The 23,876-nt window shown below is 37.2% G+C and overlaps 1 protein-coding gene across 1 annotated transcript in view; it reads left to right on the forward strand.

Moving 5' to 3' along the window:
• Nucleotides 1-23,876, forward strand: part of LOC137423892 (extracellular calcium-sensing receptor-like) — an 82,281-nt gene that overhangs the window by 37,426 nt on the left and 20,979 nt on the right. Inside the window, exon 6 of the mRNA XM_078773671.1 lies at nt 9,468-9,591. Within this exon, the coding sequence (XP_078629797.1) occupies nt 9,468-9,586 (119 nt within the window). The 3' untranslated portion in view covers nt 9,587-9,591. The remainder of the gene's footprint in view (nt 1-9,467; nt 9,592-23,876) is intronic.

Here is a 23,876-nt window from a genome sequence, read left to right on the forward strand (position 1 = left end):
CGAAAGAGAGGTGTGATGTGATGGGGATGAGTTGCTTGAAGGATGAAGTGGGACAAATCGTTGTCGACCCAGATGGAATTAAAGGAAGATGGAAAAGATATATGGAAATGCTGTTGAATACAGAGAATGAATGGGATGGCAACATAGAGAGTAACCCAGTTTTAGGACCGGCAGAGAAGATAACTGAGAAGGAAGTTGAGGAAGCGATAAAAGCAATGAAGAGTGGAAAAGCGGGAGGGCCGACGGGAGTTGTGGGAGATATGTTGAAGGCAGCAGGAAGTTGGGGTGTGAAGAGAATGACAGAGATCTGTAATCTGGTGGTGAAAGAAGGCCGCATTCCAGTGGATTGGGAACTGAGTACCCTCGTCCCTCTATACAAGGGGAAAGGCGACCCTCTGGAGTGTGGCTCGTACCGAGCGATAAAGTTATTGGAGCATGGAATGAAGGTATTGGAAAGGGTGTTGGAGAGGAGGATAAGGAAGAAAGTGAAGATCGACGAAACGCAGTTTGGATTTATGCCAGGAAGAGGAATGACAAATGCGCTTTTCATTGTGAGGCAGTTGCAGGAGAAGTACATGGATAAGAGGAAGAAGTTGTTTTTTGGGTTTTTTGATCTGGAGAAAGCATTCGATAGGGTTCCACGCAAAGTATTGACATGGGCATTGAGGAAGTTAGGAGTGGAGGAATGGTTGATCAGAGTAGTGATGGCAATGTACAAAAGAGCACGCACAGCTGTAAGGACGAAGGATGGGAACAGTGGTGAATTTGAGGTGAAGGTGGGAGTGCATCAGGGGTCGGTACTAAGTCCACTACTATTTGTAGCTGTGATGGAGGTGCTGGCTCAGACCGTAAAGGAGGGTTTACCATGGGAGTTGTTGTATGCAGATGATCTGGTGTTGATTGCGGAAAGTATGGATGGACTGAAGGAAAAGATGAACAAGTGGAAGGAATGTATGGAGACAAAAGGTCTGAAGGTGAATATCGGAAAGACAAAGGTGATGGCAAGTGGTAAAGCATGTGGTGAGGTGGAAAGAACTGGGAAGTGGCCGTGTGCTGTGTGCAGGAAGGGTGTCGGAGTGAACTCCATTCAATGTACAATGTGTGCTGAGTGGGTTCATCAAAAATGTAGTGGTCTGAGAGGGTCATTAACCAGTGTGGCAGCTACATTCAAATGTAAGGTGTGCACAGAGGGAGCTGCAGATGGAGGAAATGTTGAGTTGGATCTTGGAGACGGCGTGAAGCTGGAAGGTGTGAAAACATTTTGCTACCTCGGAGACATGCTGAATGGAGAAGGTGGATCAGACTCGGCAACGGTTGCTTGAGTGAGATGTGCATGGAAGAAGTTTCGGGAACTGAGTGGCGTGCTGATGAGGAGGAGAGTGTCGCTGAAGCTGAAGGGAAAGGTGTATGCTGCATGTGTGAGAAATGTTAAGATTTATGGGAGCGAGACATGGGTAATGAACGTAGAGCAGCAACGAAGGCTGGAAAGGGTGGAAATGCGAATGGTTCGATGGATGTGTGGAGTATCGTTGAGAGAGAGGAAGACAAATGATGAATTGCGAAAGATGATGGGAATATTGCCTGTGATTGATGCTGTGAAGAGGAACAGGTTGAGATGGTTTGGTCATGTATTGAGGAAGGATGAAAGTGACTGGTTGAGAAGAGTGATGGAAGTTAATGTAGAAGGAAGTAGAGGACGGGGAAGACCGAGAAAGACTTGGCTAAAGATGGTGGAAGAACAAATGCGGGCAAGGGGGTTAACAAGGAGAGATGCAGAAAATAGGGCAAAATGGAGAAGATTGTCATGGGGACCGCAAGGCTAACCCCCGCTCTCGCAGGGAACATGGCCTTAAAATGCATGTTGTGTTGTATATATATATATATATATATATATATATATTGTTACAGACGCGGCTTTTAGATGTTATATTGACCGAGCGGTGGTGTATTTAACCGCGTCCGAACAGTTACTCCCCGATTAAAACCCGATTCCACCCGACGTTGACCAGATCGCCCCACAGATATTCAATCGGGAAATCTCTAAAGCGACCGAAAGAGAAGGAAAAAGAAGAAGAAGAATACGGAGGAAGAACAGATTTATTATACACACACAGCGATGGATGGAAGAAGCAGTAACACAGCGAATGGTTAACTTACACTATTCATTTTTACTTAGCCCCAAGACAAACGAACAGGACAGGACGTTCACACTTACACAGGGGATAATTGCAGGCAGGTAAGGCTTGAGATGGATCGCTTGGTCGGGAGCGCGCAGTTCGCAATCCCTCGCGGTTTTGGCGGGAAACCCTCCGTCGGGTATCCACCGCGGTAGACGTCCCGCGCTGGTTCGGCACACCTGCTCCCCTTCTTGGGGCGGGGCCGTCTCCCTCCTTTCAGCGCGTCTCTCCAAAGCTGGTCTCCTTGCCGAGTACCTCTCCTCTTTGGCTTGGAGCGTTTCGCATCTCACCGCCTCTCTTTGGTGCGGCCTCGTTGCTCCTCTCCCAGGGTCATCTCCAGCTCATCTCCAGTCATCTCTCATCTGGTAAAGCAGCCCCTTGCAGTCGCTTTTATCACCTCGAGCGAAATCAAGCCGCCGACTCCGAGGGCAAGCCTACCGGGTCACTCACCGCGGTGTTGATTGGCTGTTAGGGCTGGTTCACTCCTTGCTTCTTATGACGAGGTGGAGACACGCCTTTCTTCCCCAACCTTACCTCGTGGCCAATGGTGGTTTGAAGAAAACCAGCCAAAATGCGGAAGGCAATTGGAAGGGAGGTTTTGGGGAAATTGGAAGGGCCTACGCTTATTTTGTTTGATACAATGCAAAGTCAATCTAGTGGGAAAACACATACTTAGCCTACATGGAATAAGGAAATACACTATTTAAAAGATATATCGTGACCTGCGTGTATATTTCATGCAATTAACTAGGACGCTGACTGCGACCATTATTTACATTACAGGGTGGTACCGTACGTTTGTAACGTTCACATTGTAACGTTTCCATTGTAAAGTTTTCACATTCATTACACTTCCTCCAAAATTGTTACACTTCTCAAAAACCGCTACACTTCTCAAATTCGTTACACACTTCTCAAAATCGTTACAATATATATATAGATATATATATATATATATATCACATACATATACATATGTATACATCTTCATGTGATATCCCAAACGTTAAATATTGCTTTGCGGAATGCTTCGCATTGTCGAAGAAAAACTCGAAGCTTCCTTCAACTAAGAAAATGTACAAAGCAGCATTTTTATTACGTGATCACGGAGAAATGAAACGCGCTGTACAGACACCATGAATCAGCTTCTGATAAATCCTTTCGTGAGTGTTTTATATTCACTGGTGGATCCGAGGTGAGAGGGAATGGATGTGAGGGTCAATAATGAGCACACCATAGTCAAACATGCTGGTGGAATCATAAACCCCAGATAACAATCGTGCCGGGCAGGTTTAAACAAAATAATTCGTGTAGCTGCCTGGGCAAGTGAGAGATTACACAATAAACCGACCCATAGCCTGCTGGGCGAGTCAAGGATGGAGGGAGATAAGGTATTCATACATTGTCCTCATGTGGATGTGGCTGAAGACGAAACAATGCAAGTTGTAAAGAAGTTTGAAGTGAATTCGTTCCATCCCTCCGGCACGAGACATTTCGGCGTCGACAACCTTTAAAACATCTTTCACCTTACAATTTGAACTTATTGTACATTTCATAACAAAACACTATTATTAATATATATATATGTGTATATATATATATATATATATATATATATATATATATATATATATATATATATATATATACTGTATATATATATATATATATATATATATATATATATATATATATATATATATATATATATATATATATATATATATATATATATACAGTATATATATATACAGACTTGGCATTTAATATGGAATGTTTTTTTTTTCTTGACTTGGGCTTACTTTCTGAACTCAGTATATCAATCTGGTGAGTTTATTTTACCCTTCAGTGATGCCTTTGTTGAAAGAACCATGTCACTGATTTTGTCTTTCGCAGCAAGAAGTCAATAACAGGATTATATCACAGGTGGCGTGACAAAATGTAAGGACAGGCACATTTGACGATTGGCTTTACAATCGGGTATATAAGGGTTGCTGCGTTCTGTACTAGTGGAAAACAACTGCTGCACGTCTACAAAAGTTATTGCCGCTTCCTCTGGAGATGGTCCGTCAACTTGACAATGCTGTTTGTCATGGAATGGTGGCTTTACGAAATTCTGGCATGAAACAGCATGCTATTGCTCGGCAGTATGGCATCACTCAAGGTCAGGTGTCAAAGATCCTGAAACGAAATGCTCATAGGGGTGTCCCTACTCCAATACCGAGGCCAGGACGTCCACACAGAACCACAAGGAGAGATGATCACCAGCTGCACCGGTTAGTCTGCAATGGCCGTACCAAGTCAGCTAATCGGCTTAGGGCTGAGTGGCAGCAACTGACAAATGTGCCTGTATCCAGAAGGCTAGTCAACCAACGACTGGTTCAAGCAGGCTATCGTGCCAGGCGTCCCCTGAGAAAGCCACGCCTGACCAGACAACACAGCCAGCGCCGATTGCAGTGGGCCAGAGAGCACCATCAATGGCAGCCAGGACACTGGAATCACGTGACCTTCAGTGACGAGTCTAGATTTCTGGTCTATCGTCAAGATGGCCGCGTCCGAGTACGCAGACAAGTGCATGAAGCCCACAACGAAGATTGTATAGTGCCAAGAGTCCAAGCTGGAGGTGGTGGGGTGACTGTTTGGGCTGCTTTTCATGCAGGGGACAAAACTGACCTGGTTGTTCTGAATGGAAACCTGAACCAGTTCAAGTACAGGGTCATTCTGGAAGAAATATTGCTTCCATTTGCTCATGCAGCCTTTCGAGGAAACTTTGTCTTCCAAGATGACAATGCACGGCCTCATCGTGCTCGCATGATCCAACACTTTCTTGCTGACCGTGGTGTAGAGCATATGGAGTGGCCTGCCATGTCCCCGGATATGAATCCGATAGAGAACTTGTGGGCAGAATTAACGCGTCAAATCGACAACTTGGACCAGCAGCCGACCTCTGTGCGTGAATTGCAGCAGACTATTGTCACTGCATGGCAAGCGATTTCTGTCCAAACCTTGGCAAATCTCGTGAACAGCATGCCTTGACGTGTACGTGCTCTCCTGCATGCTCGGTGGGGTTACACGAAGTACTAAACTGTAATTTTACTGTCCGTAATCCCAGTCATAATTTAGCTTTTGTTTTTGTTGAAAATTTTTTGGCTAATGTGCAAAATAAAGAGATACTTCTGGAAAACGTACAGAAGTTTAACACAGTACTGTCCGTGAATTGAGTTCGATATCAGTTTACATCACTTTCAAGGATCAATTTATTTGCTTCGAAATGTCAAATGTGGTTTTTGTTTCTTTTAAAGGTCACATTAACAAAATCGAGAATAATTTCAACATAATTCCGATGAACTTTTGGTTCCAAGTCATCTTGAAAAGTAAGTTCACCCCGACAAAAATAATATTCCATATTAAATGCCAAGTCTGTATATATATACAGTAGTGACCCCTAATTCCGAACGCCCCTCATCTCGAACTACTCTAATTCCGAACCGTAAATTCGAGAAAATTTTGTCCCTAATTCCGAATGTATTTCTATAACCGAACCGCCAACATAGCGTTAGCGTCGTTCATATTTCCCGCCGCGAGTGTCGAGATTTTGAAGGCTTTGAAGAACCTATTGTGCCTGCTATTGTAGCATTGGGTCAGTCCATGGGCTTGGAGGTGAGTGAAGCGGATGTGGAGGAGTTAGTGGAGGATCACAACAAGGAACTCACCACAGAAGAACTTCAGCACCTCCACAAGATGCAGCAAGAAGAAGTGGCAGTGGAAATTTATTCAGAGGAGGAAGAGGGAGCTCGTGGTAACATTTCCAGTGCTGAAATTAAAGAACTGTGCTTCCATTGGTCTAAAACACAGGCCATTGTTGAAAGGTGGCACCCTAATAAAGCAGTGGTTAACAGGAGCATTAACTTGTTCGGTGACAATGTGATTGACCACTTCAGAAAAATTAAGAAAAGTCGCCAACACCAGGCAACTTTGGAGAGGTGGTTCTCTAAAGAAAGCAAGCCTAGTGAGCCCCAACCCTTTTACAAGACAAAGAGATGTGCCACAAGGAGTTAACAAACACCAGAAGCACAGTCATCTGATGTTAGCTTGGAAGGTGCCTCACCTTCCAAGCAATAAAACCCTCTCCCTCCTTCCTCCTCTCCAGCTTCCACATGCACCATCAGAACTCTCCACTAAGGTAAATGCAGTTATTTTCATGTTAGTACATTTATTTCTTGTTATTATTATTATTATTATTTGATATTTAGGGCATTTACTCATCTTATTTTACCTTGAATCATGTGTATTTGCAGTTAACAGTGTCTTGATAATGGATTTTTGGGGTCCAGGAACGGATTAATTCACTTTCCATTATTTCTAATGAGGAAAATAGTTTCTAATTCCGAACTTTTCCCAATCCGAACTTCCGCTGGAACGAATTAAATTCGGATTTAGAGGTCCCACTGTATATATATATATATGTGTGTGTGTGTGTGTGTGTGTGTGTGTGTGTGTGTGATTGTGTGTGTGTGTGTGTGTGTGTGTGTGTGTGTGTGTGTGTGTGTGTGTGTGTGTGTGTGTGTGTGTGTGTGTGTGTGTGTGTGTGTATGTTTAAAAGGGCAAATGTAACACAATAAATTGGAACTATGTTTTTGATAACATTCTTTTAAATCAGTCCGCTATATAGATTTTTAGCATGCAATATATGATGTCACGTAGGTTTCATTTATCTATCTATAATTCCAGTAATCTCTGTGTGTATGTGTGTGTGTATGTGTGTGTGTATGTGTGTGTGTATGTGTGTGTGTCGTTTGTCTGTGACCGCTGTTTCTCGACAACCACGGGTCCGATATACTTGAAACTTGCCAGGTATATTGCTGGGGACCTGAGGATGTGCCTTTTCAAGGTTTCATATTAATCGGAGAAGTAGTTACCGAGCTATGGCGATTTATTTACCCGTACTCGCAAGCCGTTCGCTTTGGCTTTGCGAATGGACCAAACCATTTCATGTAAATAGAGGGGGGGGATTGTCACCGTACTCGCAAGCCGTTCGCTTTGGCTTTGCGAATGGACCAAACCATTTCATGTAAATAGAGGGGGGGGATATAATTTTAGATATATATATAGTACGGGCATGCCCTAGTATTATTAAATGCCTTAATGCACAAATTTTTAAGTAAAACTCATTCCCCATATATTTTATTCTGACGTATCATACTATATTACAGAGCAACGATGCTACCAACACAGTCCCATGAAAGATTGCACAGGATGGTTTGCTATTGCCTTCTGAGAAGTAATCTGGGCAGGAATGTGAATTTGGCCATAGTGCCGGCGATGACTAGCATACTCTTTATGAAGGACACAGTGGGATATTTCACGTCCCCCAACTAATTCTTGCATACCGGGACGTAAACTTCCACAGTGGGATATCCCAAAAGATGGTAAACATTGATTCGTGGGATATCCTGCCATTCACATGGTAAACATTGCTTCACGTGAAATCCCACCGTTCACACAGTAAACATTGCTTCACGTGATATCCCGCTATTCACACAATAAACATTGCTTTGCGAGATGGTTCACAGGATATCCCAACAGACAGTAAACTTTGCTTGGTGGGATGTCCCTCCATTCACACTGTGATATCCTGCCGTACACATGGTAAACACTTGCTTCGCTTCACGGGATGCTTCGTGGGATAAACCAACAGATGGGAAACATTGCTTAGCAGGATACCCACCATTCGCACTGTGAATGGCTTCGCAGGATATTCCACCAGCTACATAACAGCCAGACGGAAGCCAAACAGTTCAATCTAGGTTTCATCAGACCACAGAATCTTGTTTCTCACAGTCTGAGAGTCCTTTAGGTGCTTTTTTGCAAACTCCAAACGGGCTTTCATGTGTCTTTCACTGAGGAGAGGCTTCCGTCTCGCCACTCTGCCATAAAGCCCAGATCAATGGAGTGTTGCGGTGATGGTTGTCCTTCTGGAAATTTCACCCATCTCCACACAGGATCTCTGGCGCTTAGCCAGTGACCATCGGGTTCTTGGTCACCTCTCTTACCAAGGCCCTTCTCCCCTGATTGCTCAGTTTGGCCGGGCGGCCAGCTCTAGGAAGAATCCTCGTTGTTCCAAACCTCTTCCATTTAAGAATTATGGAGGCCACTGTGCTCTTGGGAACCATCAATGCAGCAGAAATTTTTTTGTAGGCTTCCCCAGATCTGTGCCTCGACACAATCCTGTCTCTGAGCTTTGCAGGCAGTTCCTTCGACCTCATGGCTTGGTTTTTGCTCGAATATGCATTGTCAGCTGTGAGACCTCATATAGACAAGTGTGTGCCTTTCCAAATCATGTCCAATCAATTGAATTTACCACAGGTGGTCTCCAGTCATGGTGTCGAAACATCTCAAAGACGATCAAGAGAAATGGCAGGCACCTGAGCTAAATTTCAAGCGTCATAGCAAAGGGTATGAATACTTATATCAAAGTGATATTTCAGTTTTTGCTTTTTAATAAATTTGCAAAACTTTCTAAAATCCTGTTTTCTCTTTGTCATTATGGGGTATTGAGTGTAGATTGATGAGGGAAAAAATGAATTTAAACGATTTCAGCATAAGGCTGCAACATAACAAAATGTGAAAAAGGTGAAGGGGTCTGAATACTTTGTGAATGCACTGAATATATATATATATATATATATATATATATATATATATATATATATATATATATATATATATATATATTACTTAAGTATCAATGTTATGTTGGGTATAATGATGATTAAATCTAGAGTTTTAATGATTTTTGTGAAAATTGATAAGTGCACATAATAACGCTTTCCTGTCTCTAAGTATAATTTCTATTTATTCCTGTTGATTGATTTATTACATTTAATTAATTCTCCACATAAATATTTCAGCTCTTATACTATTTGAAGAAGGTCACATTCAGCATTAACAAGGCAGAAACCCTGTTTTTCGATAAAAATGGAGATCCTCCTGCAGTATATGAGATTGTGAACTGGCAGAAAAACAATGAAAGTGCCTTAGATTTCATAGGTGTTGGTATTTTTGATTCAACGTATCCACAAGAGCAGCAACTTAATTTTCTTTCAAATGATATAGTTTGGAATGATGGTTCTAAAAAGGCAAGTTTAAGCTTCTTTATCTTAAAGGAAACTTTTGTTTACATCTGATAAATCATAGTGCTTTTCTAGCATGTTAAAATAAAATGTAATTCAGTGTTTAGAAGTCCAAATAAATTACTTTTAAAACTTTGTGATGAATTCTGTGTTTAAGGTTCCAAGCTCTTTGTGCAGCTACCCCTGCGAACCTGGAACACGCAAAGCTGCCCGGAAAGGAGAATCACTATGTTGTCACGATTGCATTGCTTGCCCGCAAGGACAATTCTCCAATGAGACAGGTAAACTAAAAGAGGTATTGACAATCTGTAATTTAGATATTGTTGTTAACTTAAAATTCACGATGGAGCAATTGCTTTTTATATTGGACTCAACAATATTTTTGTCATTGAGGTCTTTAAGTATAAAGTGGAGTACAATGTGACAAATGTTTCGGGAAGAAATTAAATTATAAACATTTGCTTGAAAACCTTGTTTGCAGGAGGATGGGAAAATGTAGAAATACATGACATATTGTATAAAAATACAATTTTATGTATAATCTATAAGTCCCTCTCCACTCCTCCCCCTCCCTGCCCCTTTCCCATGGCTCATCTTTTGTTGAAGGGTTACCTGTATATACTGTAAAACAATATATTACATACATATAAAACCATACATTACCACCATATTGCTACGGGATAGAGAAGTATAATCGAGCTTTGCGTGAAACTTGAGTGCATTATTTCATCAGAGTATTAAAACCAGGAAAAAACATGAAATATAATACATTACTTGCATATAAAACATACATATCCTGCATTTAAAACATCTATCATATATTAAATGTAGAAAGAGTTTTTCATATTAAATGCAGATAGAGTATTTCATCTTAAATGTAAACAGAGTTTTCATGAGATTTTCATATTAAATGTAGATATAGTTTTTCATATTAAATGCAGATATAGTTTTTCATATTAAATGTAGACAGAGTATTTCATATTAAATGTAGACAGAGTTTTTCATATTAAATGTAGACAGAGTTTTTCATATGAAATGTAGATAGAGTTTCTCATATTTAATGTAAACAGTTTTTATTTTACATGTAGATAGAGTATTTCACATTAAATGCAGATAGAGTTTTTAATATTAAATGTAGATAGAGTTTTTCACATTAAATGCAGATAGAGCATTTCACATAAACTGCAGATATAGTTTTGCATATTAAATGTAGATAGAGTATTTTACATGAAATGCAGATATCGTTTTTCACATGAAATGTAGATGTAGTTTTTCATATTAAATGCAGATAGAGTTTCTCATATTTAATGTAAACAGTTTTTATATTACATGCAGATAGAGTATTTCATATTAAATGCAGACAGAGTTTTTCATATTAAATGTAGACAGAATTTTTCTTATTAAATGCCGATGGAGTTTTTCATATGAGATGCAGACAGAGTTTTTCATATTAAATGCAGATGGAGTTTTTCATATTAGATGCAGACAGAGTTTTTCATATTAAATGTAGACAGAATTTTTCATATTAAATGCAGATAGAGTTTTTCATATTAAATGTAGACAGAGTTTTTCATATTAAATGTAGACAGAGTATTTCATATTAAATGCCGATGGAGTTTTTCATATGAGATGCAGACAGAGTTTTTCACATTAGATGCAGATGGAGTTTTTCATATTAGATGCAGACAGAGTTTTTCAAATTAAATGTAGATAAAGTGTTTAATATTAAATGTAGACAGTTTTTAGATTAAATGTAGATCGAGTTTTTCATATTAAATGTAGACAGAGTTTTTCATATTAAATGCATATATAGTTTTTCATATTAAATGTAGACAGTTTTTCATATTAAATGTAGACAGAGTTTTTCATATTAAATGCAGATATAGTTTTTCATATTAAATGTAGACAGAGTTTTTCATATTAAATGTAGATAGAGTTTTTCATATTAAATGCAGATATAGTTTTTCATATTAAATGAAGACACAGTTTTTCATATTAAATGTAGATAGTGTTTTTCATATTAAATGTAGATATAGTTTTTCACATTAAATGTCGACAGAGTTTTTCATATTTTTTTTTTTTTTTTTTTTTTTTTTTGTATACAAGATCAAGGCTCGTGAAAGAGCGAACATTAATCACACAGAAAGACAAACCGACACATAAAACATATAACATCGGGAGCGGTAGACAAGATGGGGAGAGAGGGGGAAGGACACTCCCTCACTCCCTTCAAACTCCCTCACTCCCTTCAAGGACACAAACACAACATTTGAGAGCAGGGACCGAGAGACATGGAGACATCGAGAGATCTGAGAGAGGGCGAGGGCTTTGGGGGGGGGGGCATGGGAAGGGGGCGGTGGGAGAGGTATAAAACATATGGACACTGCCAGGACTTCCAGGAAAGAAGTTGGAATTTCAAACAAGGTGGATCTGGGGTGAATTAGCGGGGGTAGAAAAGATCAAGGTTTTGGATGGGGGAAGATAAGAGATGGTGGTGAACAGCTGTTTTAAAGACCTGGAGTTCCATATTAAATGTAGATAGAGTTTTTCATATTAAATGTAGACAATTTTTCATATTAAATGTAGATAGAGTTTTTTATATTAAATGCCGATGGAGTTTTTCATATGAGATGCAGACAGAGTTTTTCATATTAAATGTAGATAGAGTTTTTCATATTAAATGGAGACAGAGTTTTTCATATTAAATGCAGATATAGTTTTTCATATTAAATGTAGATAGAGTTTTTCATATTAAATGTAGATAGAGTTTTTCATATTAAATGCAGATATAGTTTTTCATATTAAATGGAGACAGAGTTTTTCCTATTAAATGCAGATATAAGTAGTGTAATAATGTTGCTTCTGGGACACCTCCGTTTAACATGGGAAATCCCTATCTAATGTCATTTACCCCCTTGTCTTTTTCAAAAATCATAAACACCTCTATTTCTCCCACCCTCATCTTTATAAACCTTTTGTCTGTAGTACCTATCCTTAATGTTGTTCATTAGACCACTCAAACACTACAAATATTTGTTTTCTCTTATAGACCTATCATCCTTCTTCTACATATCATCTGGCAGATTAATCTTTGACCCATTCACTTCCATATTAATTCTTTCCCTCCCTCATTGCCCCTAAACACCTATATTTCTCTCACCCTGTTCTTTACGAACCTTCTAACCTTTTGACATGTTATCCTTATTCATTAGACCACTTAAACACCTGTGATCCTTCTGACCTTATGGACCTTTTAACCTTTTACTCTTAATATCATCTGGTGAATATAACCCACTCAAACATCGATCCGACAAATATTTGTTTATGTGTGGGAAATAATTTAATTCTCCTACAACTCTCCTCACCGTCTAATACATTAACAAAAAATATGTTTGAGTTTGGTTCTTTATTAAGATATTTTAACTGAGCTAAGATAAAATGGTAAACCTCCCTCAATGTTCTTGTTTGAGCGCCTCCAGTGCCACACACTTTTTGGTAGGCTCTGCCCACCTTTTGTTAAGCTCCGTCCACTTTTTGGTAAACCCCGCCCACTTTTTGGTAAGCCACGCCCACCTTTTACTAAGCCCCGCCCACTTTTTGTTAGGCCACGCCCACTTTTTGCTATGCCCCGCCCACTTTTGCTAAGCTCCGCCCACTTTTGCTAAGTCCCACCCACTTTATAAACTCTTCAGCATTGTATCATTTCCAGGTAATACATTACATCATTTTCAGGGAATTTCCATCACATCATTTCCAGTTAAGACACGCCCAGGGAATTTCCACAGGAAATGACACACACCCAGCCCTTCTTATAAAAGGCACCGACCACACAGGCTTTTTCAAACACGCTTTCTGCTTCACTTGAGAATGGACTCCTATGCCGAAATGGAATGGGATAACTTTGCTATTCCTTGGAGTACCTACCTGTGTAGAACTCAACCTTCAGATTGATGAACTGGACTCGAACCTCTTATCAATGGAGGTAAGTTTGTTTATTTATTTATTTATTTATTTAATTTTTATTTTTATTTTTATTTTTTAGATGAGACTCATGTAAGAGTTAACAAAGTTTATTTTAATATTCATAGAGCTTGATTTATACAAATAAAAATATTGTATTAAATTAATACATTGTTATTTTCTTTCACAGGAAATTGTATCTGAGATACGAAATGAAAATTCTGCTTTTAACACAACTTGGGATGAAGTTATTTTTTTGTTTGAAGACATTTTGAACAACCAAGACCCCCAGAACGAGTTCTACCTTGATGACCCAGCCAAAGAGTTATACCTTGGAGATCCACAAAATCCTGAAAAAGAGTTTTACCATGATGATACTTGTTGTGAGTTATCAAAACAAAACCCACTGAACAAGTTCTACCTTGATGAGCCAGAATACAAGTCATACATTGGAGACCCACAAATTTCTGAAAATTGGGAAAGGGGAGTTCTCCCTGATGGTCCGCAGTTATACTATGTGAGACACATCATAGAAACCCTAAAAAATTGGGCAAGGAGAGTTCTCCCTGATGGTCCGCAGTTATACTATGTGAGACACATCATAGAAACCCTAAAAAATTGGGAAACGGGAATTCTCCCTGATGGTCCGCAGTTATACTACGTGAGACACATCATAGAAACCCTAAAAAATTGGGCAAGGAGAGTTCTCCCTGATGGTCCGCAGTTATACTATGTGAGACACATCATAGAAACCCTAAAAAATTGGGAAAGGGAAGTTTTCCCTGATGGTCCGCAGTTATACTATGTGAGACTTATCACGGAAACCCCAAATATTTCTGAAAATTGTGGTTCTACCTTGGGGACTTGGAAAGATGGTTATATTTTTGGAGACTCGGAATGGGGGTTTTGTTTTGATGACTCGGAATGTGATACCTATCTTGGAGGCTCAACAGGAATGTGGTTATACCTTGGGAACTTGGAAAGTTGGTTTTATTTTGGAGACTCTACCTGTGGGGTCCATCTTGGAGACTCTTTGGATTCTAAAGCAATGAACAATGTTCTTTGTTTAATGACGCTTGATTTAAGCAATATCAAGAAAGTTCGAGGAAGAAAATGCTGGAAAATTCTTTCTTCCCATTTCTACTTCTTCAAACTTGAAAGCCTTGAAAGACAGAATTGGAAGAAGAGGAAAAAAAAAAAAATGAAATACATATTTTTAAAAAAGAAGAAAAAAAAGATTATGTTAGGGTTTGGGTGGGATTTTGAATGTGAGGGTTAGGGATGGGGTTGGGTTAGGGATGGGGTTGGGTTAGGGTTGGGATTTTGAATGTGAGGGTTAGGGTTGGGGTTGGGTTAGGGATGGGGTTGGGTTCGGGTTGGGATTTTGAATGTGAGGGTTGGGGTTGGGTTAGGGATGGGATTGGGTTAGGGTTGGGATTTTGAATGTGAGGGTTAGGGATGGGTTGGGGTTGGGTTAGGGATGGGGTTGGGTTAGGGTTGGGATTTTGAATGTGAGGGTTAGGGATGGGGTTGGGTTAGGGATGGGGTTGGGTTAGGGATGGGGTTGGGTTAGGGATGGGGTTGGGTTAGGGATGGGGTTGGGTTAGGGTTGGGATTTTGAATGTGAGGGTTAGGGATGGGGTTGGGTTAGGGATGGGGTTGGGTTAGGGATGGGGTTGGGTTAGGGATGGGGTTGGGTTAGGGATTGGGTTGGGTTAGGGATGGGGTTGGGTTAGGAATGGGTTGGGTTAGGGATGGGGTTGGGTTAGGGATGGGTTTGGGTTAGGGATGGGTTTGGGTTAGGGATGGGTTTGGGTTAGGGATGGGGTTGGGTTAGGGTTTGTATATTATTATGACTCACTCACACATACACAAAAGTTAAGCCCCAACTGGAAAGTTGAGGGATTCTGTGTTTGGGGTTCACAGATTTAAAAACGTATCCCCATTATACACACACAAAAGTTAAGCCCCAACTGAAAAGTTGTGGGATTCTGTGTTTGGGGTTCACAGATTTAAAAACGTATCCCCATTATACACACTCAAAAGTTAAGCCCCAACTGAAAAGTTGTGGGATTCTGTGTTTGGGGTTCACAGATTTAAAAACGTATCCCCATTATACACACACAAAAGTCAAGCCCCAACTGAAAAGTTGTGGGATTCTGTGTTTGGGGTTCACAGATTTAAAAACGTATCCCCATTATACACACACAAAAGTTAAGCCCCAACTAAAAAGTTGTGGGATTCTGTGTTTGGGGTTCACAGATTTAAAAACGTATCCCCATTACATTTTATTTATTTATTTATTATTTTCAAGGGTATTATCTGCTTACTTGTGTTTTTTGTAATTCTTGTGAGTAAAATGAACCCAAGATTTCTTCTCCATTTAAATCATATAATTTGTAGGTCCAAGGGACTGTATCCATTACATCAACGATTTTAAATAATTCATTAGTCCATCTCTTTGTATAACCTTTCTCAAAATGGCTTTTCCATTTGTATATTCTTACAATATCACCAACTTTAAACTTGGGCTTTCTCAAATTAATCTCCTTTTCATATTCTAATTTTGTAAATGTTTCTGATGGTTTTGATTTTGTTGATGAATGAACTGTATTATTGTAATTATCTACAATATCCTGAATTAAATACACCCATTTTTGAGAACTGAGTTGTGTGAATTTTTTATATAATTTCTCTTTTAAAGTACGATTAAAACGCTCAGTAACAACTGCCTTTCCTTCATTAAAGGTGCTGTATAATTTAATACCCTTCCCCTTAAGAAATTTCATGAATATTTTGTTATAGAACTCTGTTCCCTCATCAGTCCATAACTTCTTTGGTTTCCTTTTATCCCGATCAAATATTCGCTTAAAGGCTAACATTAAAGTATCACCCCTTTTATTTTTTAAAGGGACAACCCAGGCAAATCTACTCCTCAAATCAATAACGGTTAAAGCATACCTGTATCCCCTGTCATTATTCAATTCAATTAAATCAGCGGACCATATGTGGTCGGTGTATTTAGAATAAACCTTCCTTCTTTTAAACTTTGTGATTATAGGTTTGTGTAATTCTTCAGCCAAAAGCTCCTCAGTCTTGATGACATCATTAGAGCCTAATAGTTTTTTGAGGAATAACCAAGACCAAGTTTCAATTTAGCATTTATCAAATTTCTCACAATAAACCTATCAACTTTCTCTCTCAACGTTGGATTTTGTATCAAAGACAAATTATACAACATTTCGCTGTCGGCTTTATGTTTTTCAGTCAACGTAGTGGTATCCCCATAAGCAATATCATGCTTCATACACACTTCATCAACCCTATTTGTAGGTTTAGACCAAGGTTTAGGATTGTTAGCCTCATCTAATCTTTTATCCAAGTTTGTTCCTGGACCACAGAAAGAATACCCTGGAAGGTGTAATTCCCCTGGAATTCCAGTTGTTGTAAATTTACTTCCTGACAGAAACTTTTGTATGTCTCCTCCTCTTTTAGGAGAGATGAATTGGCACTTTTTAGAGCCACACACTTGACATATTCCTTTTTGACAAACTCTATTATTTTTAGCTTTAACATAAGAGATATTTTTAGATTTAGTTTTCTTTTTACATTTGAGACAATAACTCATATTTATTTATCAGAAAAATTCCGACAGAGTATCAAAACCTTTTTGGTTTTCAACATATACATTTCAATCTTGATTTTTAAAACATAAAGAATCCTAAGGAATGCCTTCACTCTCTCCTCCATTTATTTACAAATAAAACTAACTAAAGTCAATTACACCGACATCATCAACCACATAATCTTTTCCTTCTTCTTCTTCTTTATCCCCACTTTCTCATTTAAATCTCCTCCCTGAAACTGAAGACATTGACGTCGTTATTCTTGAAAATAATATTTTCATTAGACTTCTCATTTCTTTATTTTCCTCCTCAGTGCGTTGAGTTTGATTTATTTGCTGTAATACCTTCAATCTTTTATTAATCTCACTGATTTCCATCTTTTTATATTTTTCCTCCCTCTCTCTTTGCTCCCTCTCCTCCTTCTCTCTTTTCTCCCTTTCCTCCTCTCTTTTCTCCCTTTCCTCCCTCTCCTCCTCCTTTTTCTCCCTTTCCTCCTTCTCCTTTTTCTCTCTTTTCTCCCTTTCCTCCCTCTCCTCCTCCTTTTTCTCCCTTTCCTCCTTCTCCTTTTTCTCTCTTTCCTCCTTCTCTTCTTTAACTCCTTCCTCATTTATCTTAGCAATTTTTGATATCAATATTTTCACAGCATTCATTCTTTCTTTATTTTCCTCTTCGGTGAGTTGAGATTTATCTTCTTGCTGTAATACATCCACTCTTTTTTGAATCGCTCTGATTTCCATCTCCCTCTCCCCCCTCTCTCTTTGTTCCCTCTCCTCCTTCTCTCTTTTCTCTCTTTTCTCCTTCTCTTCTTCAACTCCTTCCTCATCCCTTGCTACCCTTGAGTTTAAACCCCAAAGAATATTATACATATACTCATCTGGATTTTGAGATATTCTTGTATCTATAATTATTTTTCTCATAATAGGATACCAATAAGATTTGTTGACGATTTCTAAAAGAGTTTTATATTTCATAACTTTGAGAAGTTCATTTTTATTTAATATTTTAAACAAGTCTCTATTTGTGGGTTTAACAATATCAGTATAAGGCCAGTTTTTTATGACAAAATTCCCATGTATATGCTCCAAATCATAAGGTATGTAATACCGAGCACCCTTTTCTTGTAGGTATCCTTGAATACAAAAATTATAATTCTCTTGTAGTCTTCTTCCTGCCATTTATGTATCAGAAATATATGTGAGATTAATATTATGACAGGTAATACCACCCCATCTTCCCACTACCAAATCGGTTTGTATTCCTCGGCTTTCTATCCTTATCTCATTACCTTCCTTCTTTGTCATGCGAACCATCGCTATACTATCATATATTTTTATTTTCTTAAAATCACGTATTTGTTGTTTACTAATTGTACTTCCACATAAATCCTTATCTTCACCAAGTGGATAATATTCTTCTTTACGAGACTGATTTAAATCATGTAGGTCTTCTATGTTTATTGAAAAAGACCAATTATACCCTAAATCAGGCATATCATACCCCCATTTATTAATTCGCATATTAACTAAATGTCCTTCTTTATAAAATTTAATTGTAAGCAGGTAGTTAAATTCAATGAGGAAAGGTGTATGGTCAGTATAACCAGGTGTTGTGGTTGTAAATTTTACTTGTTTCACAAAACGTGCTGTTTTCTTTAAAGATATATATTGTGATAAATCACTGAATCTAATCAAGTCATTCGCATCTGTAGGGTTTGGATAATTGATTAATTTATAAGTATTCTTCATATTAATATTTTTACTTACACTATATTTTTGTCGTTCAGCCTGTGCCTTTGTATAATAATTTGATAAATCAATATCCTGAGAGGATTTTCCAAAGATAGAACCATCTTTTCCAACATAGGTCATTTATATTAGATAAAAAATGATATCATAAAAATTTTCATTATTGTTGAGTTGAAATAATACATATAAACATAATTGGCCACAACATTTAGAATTAATTTCTTGAACTTGGAATGTTTGATAAACACCATTCTGTAAGAATTGTATTACTTCAACAGGTGGTGGCATACCATAACTATCAAAATAATATTTATCCTGACTATTATGAATACAAACCCAATGAGAACCATTCTGTGTGTCTAAATTCATAATAATATTCTTTGTATTCTTATTTATATGTGTTAATTCATCTCTCATACAAATAACCACATTATCAATTTTTAGTGTTTTACAATACTTAGCTAGTTCTATATTTGACGTTGTATTCTTTCCAAATTGTTTAAACCATTTATCCATTTATTTATGAGAAAGATACAATCCATTACCCCGTTTAGTTAGTTTAACACCCGCTTGAGCGATAGAGGAAAGCATATCTCCAACCAACAATCTAGCTTTATCAGGTAGACTTTCAAGTTTTTGAGCAAAATCTACAATTACACCACTTCCACTAATTTGTTTCTCCAACTCCTTGTTATGTCTTTCCAATTCTTTTTGAGCTTTTAGTTGTGCCTTCCTTTCGTTAGCAGTTTTTACCGCTGCTGAAATACCACCAGTCAATGCTCCCGCCGCACTTAAACCAGCAAATAAAGGAATTAGAAACGGGAGAAATCCTCCTCTTGACTCGTCTATTGAATATTTCTTTAACATAGGTTTCGTCATTTTAATTTTAAGTGATCCAACATCATTTAGTGTTTTTACTTGTGTGTGTGTGAGTAAAACATCAATTCTTACAGCTCCTTTTCTTTGAATTGTATTAACATTAATAATACAAGGCTTTTGATTTTGAATACAAGATGTTAATTTATTAAGATTGATTTGATTAACATATACCCCAACCATTTATTTATGAGAAAAAACCTATGTGATATTAATCATAACACCATTATCTGTATTAATCTGTAATTCTGTTTCCTCCAAAAGCAAACAATATGCATTAACCTCTTCACTCTCCCCTCTTTCAATGTATAGAGAAGTATCCACTCGATTAGACTTTATAGTTTCCTTTTGAGAACTCAGGTCAATTGCGTAGATTGTATAAAGTTTTTGAAACGCAACCATATCCAAAATAGGATCATTATTACCATTACTTTCACACACCTTTTGGTAGGACTTGTAGGCTTCCGCATAATCATTTTTTTCCCAATCAATTTCCAATCTATCTCGCGGATAAAATGTGCCATCAAGAGAAACCCGAAGTTGTTTCACCTTTGCATTATCACTCAGGGCATTATTCTTATTAGTACCATCCTCTCCATCTGGTTTTTTAAAAATGAGCCAGAGGTATCGTGGCTTTCCTTGAAGAACACCTAAATTCCAAGTGTAGGTAGTGTGTTCCAGTTTAACGTGTTGACATCTTCTTTTAAGGTATGATACATTTAGCGGTTTCTTTGAGTTAAGTCTTCTATTTAACATCTCTTCCGTTTTAAGATTAGGAGTATATTCACTGATATACCAACACAAATCATTAATAACAAATTTATTATTTTCTCCAAAAGCATTTTCATCCCCAAAAAGCAATCTATTTACATTATCATTCCTTTGTAGTTGAAATCTAATTTTAAGCCCATACAAAACTTTATCATAATCACAAAATCCAAATATACCTTTCAGAGGTACTGCTACGGTAAAACTATTCTCAGCTTTTGCGTCATCATTATACATTGACTTCCTTTGACTATAACCAGGGTCTGCGTTTGTACCCGTTGACATATCAGGAATAAAACCCTCAACAGCTCCCTTACCCATTCTATCACTAAACGAATATAGTGTAAATTTCATCATTTCAGATGTAGCAGAGACATAATCAACCGCTTCAACCTCTTGTGTTCCAATATACAGGCGGACACTGTCAAACATTTTCCAGAAGAAATCATTTACGAGTGTAGCATTAGTATTATTCGCAGCCTTAGTGAATTTAAATTTACACAGCAAGAAACTATCAGCTATATTCAAGTAAGTTTGTTGATTATTTATTTCAAAACTTTTTGTTCCGTTTGAATTCCAGTCTGTTCCTGTTATAGCATTTACCTTCAAATAGTCTTCCTTTTTAGTGGAGTTTGAAATGATAATCGTATCATCCAAATCATAGATACTATCAATCGCTTCCATACTTGTATTTATATAGCATTAAAATTGTTGAAACCCTGACCCAAGTATTTTAATGATTTTTTGTCGTTCTTGTGAAGATAGTTGAGTTTTACCTTTTTTTATTTCTTTGATTGCTTGTAATTTATGAGACTCCTTTTGAGCATCTTTTATACTCTTTATAGCACCCGCAACGGAGCCCACGGCAGAAGCAGTTGAACCAATTAGGTCTTTATGTTTAAGGATGGTTGAACCAATACCCATTAGAGTATCAATTATCCCATCTCCTTTATTTCGAAATTGATGACCTACACCTCGTTGTCTCTTAGGTTTATAGTATCCTCTACCCACATACCTTGTATAGTCTGGTGAAAGGAACATGCCCTCCCCTGTAATTATTTTATATTTTCCCAACTCGTGTTTTCTCACAATAACCATTATTTATTTATTGAAAAACTTCACGTAGGTGAATTCTGATGGATATAATTTCATCATTAAAGGATATCATACGATTATCTTGGTCGGTTATCCTAAAATTTACTCTGTATATGGTTTTTCCTGACACAGGTAAATAGACAAGATTTTTTGGTTCCATATTAAATTTATAACCAATCGGGGTTGAGTATGCACTGAATGAAAATATTGTATTTGTTCTTATTCCATCGTTATAAGCACCATCAATCAAATCACAATGAATTAATACTGAATTTATACCGGAGGATATTTGGATAACATTATCACTGTAAAACGTCCCGTTATTTTCAATCTTTTTTGAAGAGAAACCCAATAGCTCTCTAAACGAATTTTCAATCGTGAAATCAACTTTATAATTATTTTTAAGTTTAATAGTTGATTTTGAAGTGTGTTTTTGAATATCTATTACAATATTTTTTGGTTCATCACCTTTTTCTTTCATAAGGCGAGAGACTTCTGAAGATATTTGAGAAATCTCGTAAGCTCCAGGTGAAACAGTTATAGTTTTATATCCACTTCCTGGATTATAACTAAACTTGTTGTTTTTCTCTGTGATATTAAACAAGGTATTATAAGTTTCCATTGACAATAAAGATGCCTCATATGAGGTAAGGGGGTCAAGTTGTAGTGGGTAAGGGAATGAAGCTGTGTAATCGCTCGTTGTGAAATTAAAACTAAGAATTGTGCTTCTCATCTTATTTAATATCTAATAAAATATCTTTGTATTGACATTTATTAATTATTTTCATATTCATCAACTGATCTAAAATGGCTGAGGATTCATTAAAACAATTGTTGTTTCCAGCCTTCTTACTACCTAACAACAATAATAGCCTATTAACTAATTGTGATGGGTCATTTGGAAGAAAACTAACACCCGAACCAAGCTTACTTAAAGCATCAATAATATGTTTCTCCTTCTCATTCTTCTTACTTTTACCAGCAACAGAAACTCCATAATCAAGTGCATTTAACAACTCAATATATACCCTATCTTCCTCTCTTTCCATATCAAGTGGTTCCTCAAAATATTTTGAACCGCTGAATCCGGGGTTTGTTAGAAGAAACATTAATCTTGGAGTTAATTTAACATTTGGTTGAGTAGAACTCAAGAACATCAATTCATCATTAAATATCAATACCTTTTCTTCCACAAGATGAAACACTGCTGGTTCTTCTGTTGGAATGAGACCTGCTCTGGTTTTTGAACCCGCCGAATATTCATTGTTTTGAAGAGCTTCCACAACATAATTAGGGGGTTGATTTACCTCCTCAAGTTTCCGAAATAATCCCTCGTCATCATATTCTAATTCACCAAGTTCTTGTTTTGTTATCTGACTAAAATCTTTGAGCATTTGAAGTTTTTTCGGAGTAAATTCTACCGTGGGAACTGTAGGTGAGTGTTGAGTTTTCAAAAGTGGTTTAAAGAATTTCTCTTGTTTTCTTTCAAAGGCTTCTTCACCAGTTAGTTTCTGTCTCCGTTTCTTCTTTATCTCTTCCTGTTGTTTAACAACTTTTGAAACTAATTGTTGATGTTCCTTAAACTTTCTTTCTCTTTCTTCGGTATTCATTTTCTGTATTTATTTATTGAAAAATATCATTTAGTATCTCATCTTGTTTCACAACAATATATTTATATTTTCCAATCGTGTGTTTCATATAATTTTCAAATTCTTTTTTACTACATAACGTAGAGCAATTATCTCTCCAAAAATTATTTACATCTATTGAATTTAACTTAAATAAAATAAAAGTATTGGCATTGTTTCTTATTGAGCGTCGAGGGAGTTGAAAATATGATTGACTAAGATATATACAATTACAAGAAGAATGTCTCCCTCTTGTATAGTAGCTATCCATTACTGTTTGGTTTCTCTCATTAACACAATCATCAAAGATGACGAGGTTCTTTTTTGATTTATCTAAATCTTGAGGTGAAGGTATATCATCCGTATTATCACTGAGAATACAAGTTATGGGTTTCGATTTTGATTTCTGTGTATCACAAAATAGTTGTATTATATCCTCAATGTTATAATCATTTAGTTTGTTTTGAAGTTTAAATAAACCGATAATGTCTTCCTTTTTAAGACCTGCATTAAAACCCTGTGAGAGTAGTTGATACTCGGGTTGAAAACTTGACTTTGTAAAAATTATTAAATTATCATAATCTAAAAAATTAGGACCAAGGAGCATCTTTAAAAGTAAACAGGTTTTCCCACATCCGCTTGAACCAACTATTAGACATCTCAATGAATTTGGAATGTTTTTATGGTTATTAAACTTTATCTTATTTTCCCAAACGGGTAAAAAATCATTCATTTATATATTTGGAAAACAAGTCATCTAACTTTTTTTGAGCTATTTTAGAAACTCTATATTTTATCCTGAGTTCGGGTTTAATTTCAAAATAATTCATTATTTTATTTATATAGTATCTTGTATTAACATTTCCAT

Source organism: Myxine glutinosa, chromosome 3 (genome assembly GCF_964187855.1).
Source record: "Myxine glutinosa chromosome 3, kmMyxGlut1.1, whole genome shotgun sequence".
NCBI lineage: Eukaryota > Metazoa > Chordata > Myxini > Myxiniformes > Myxinidae > Myxine > Myxine glutinosa.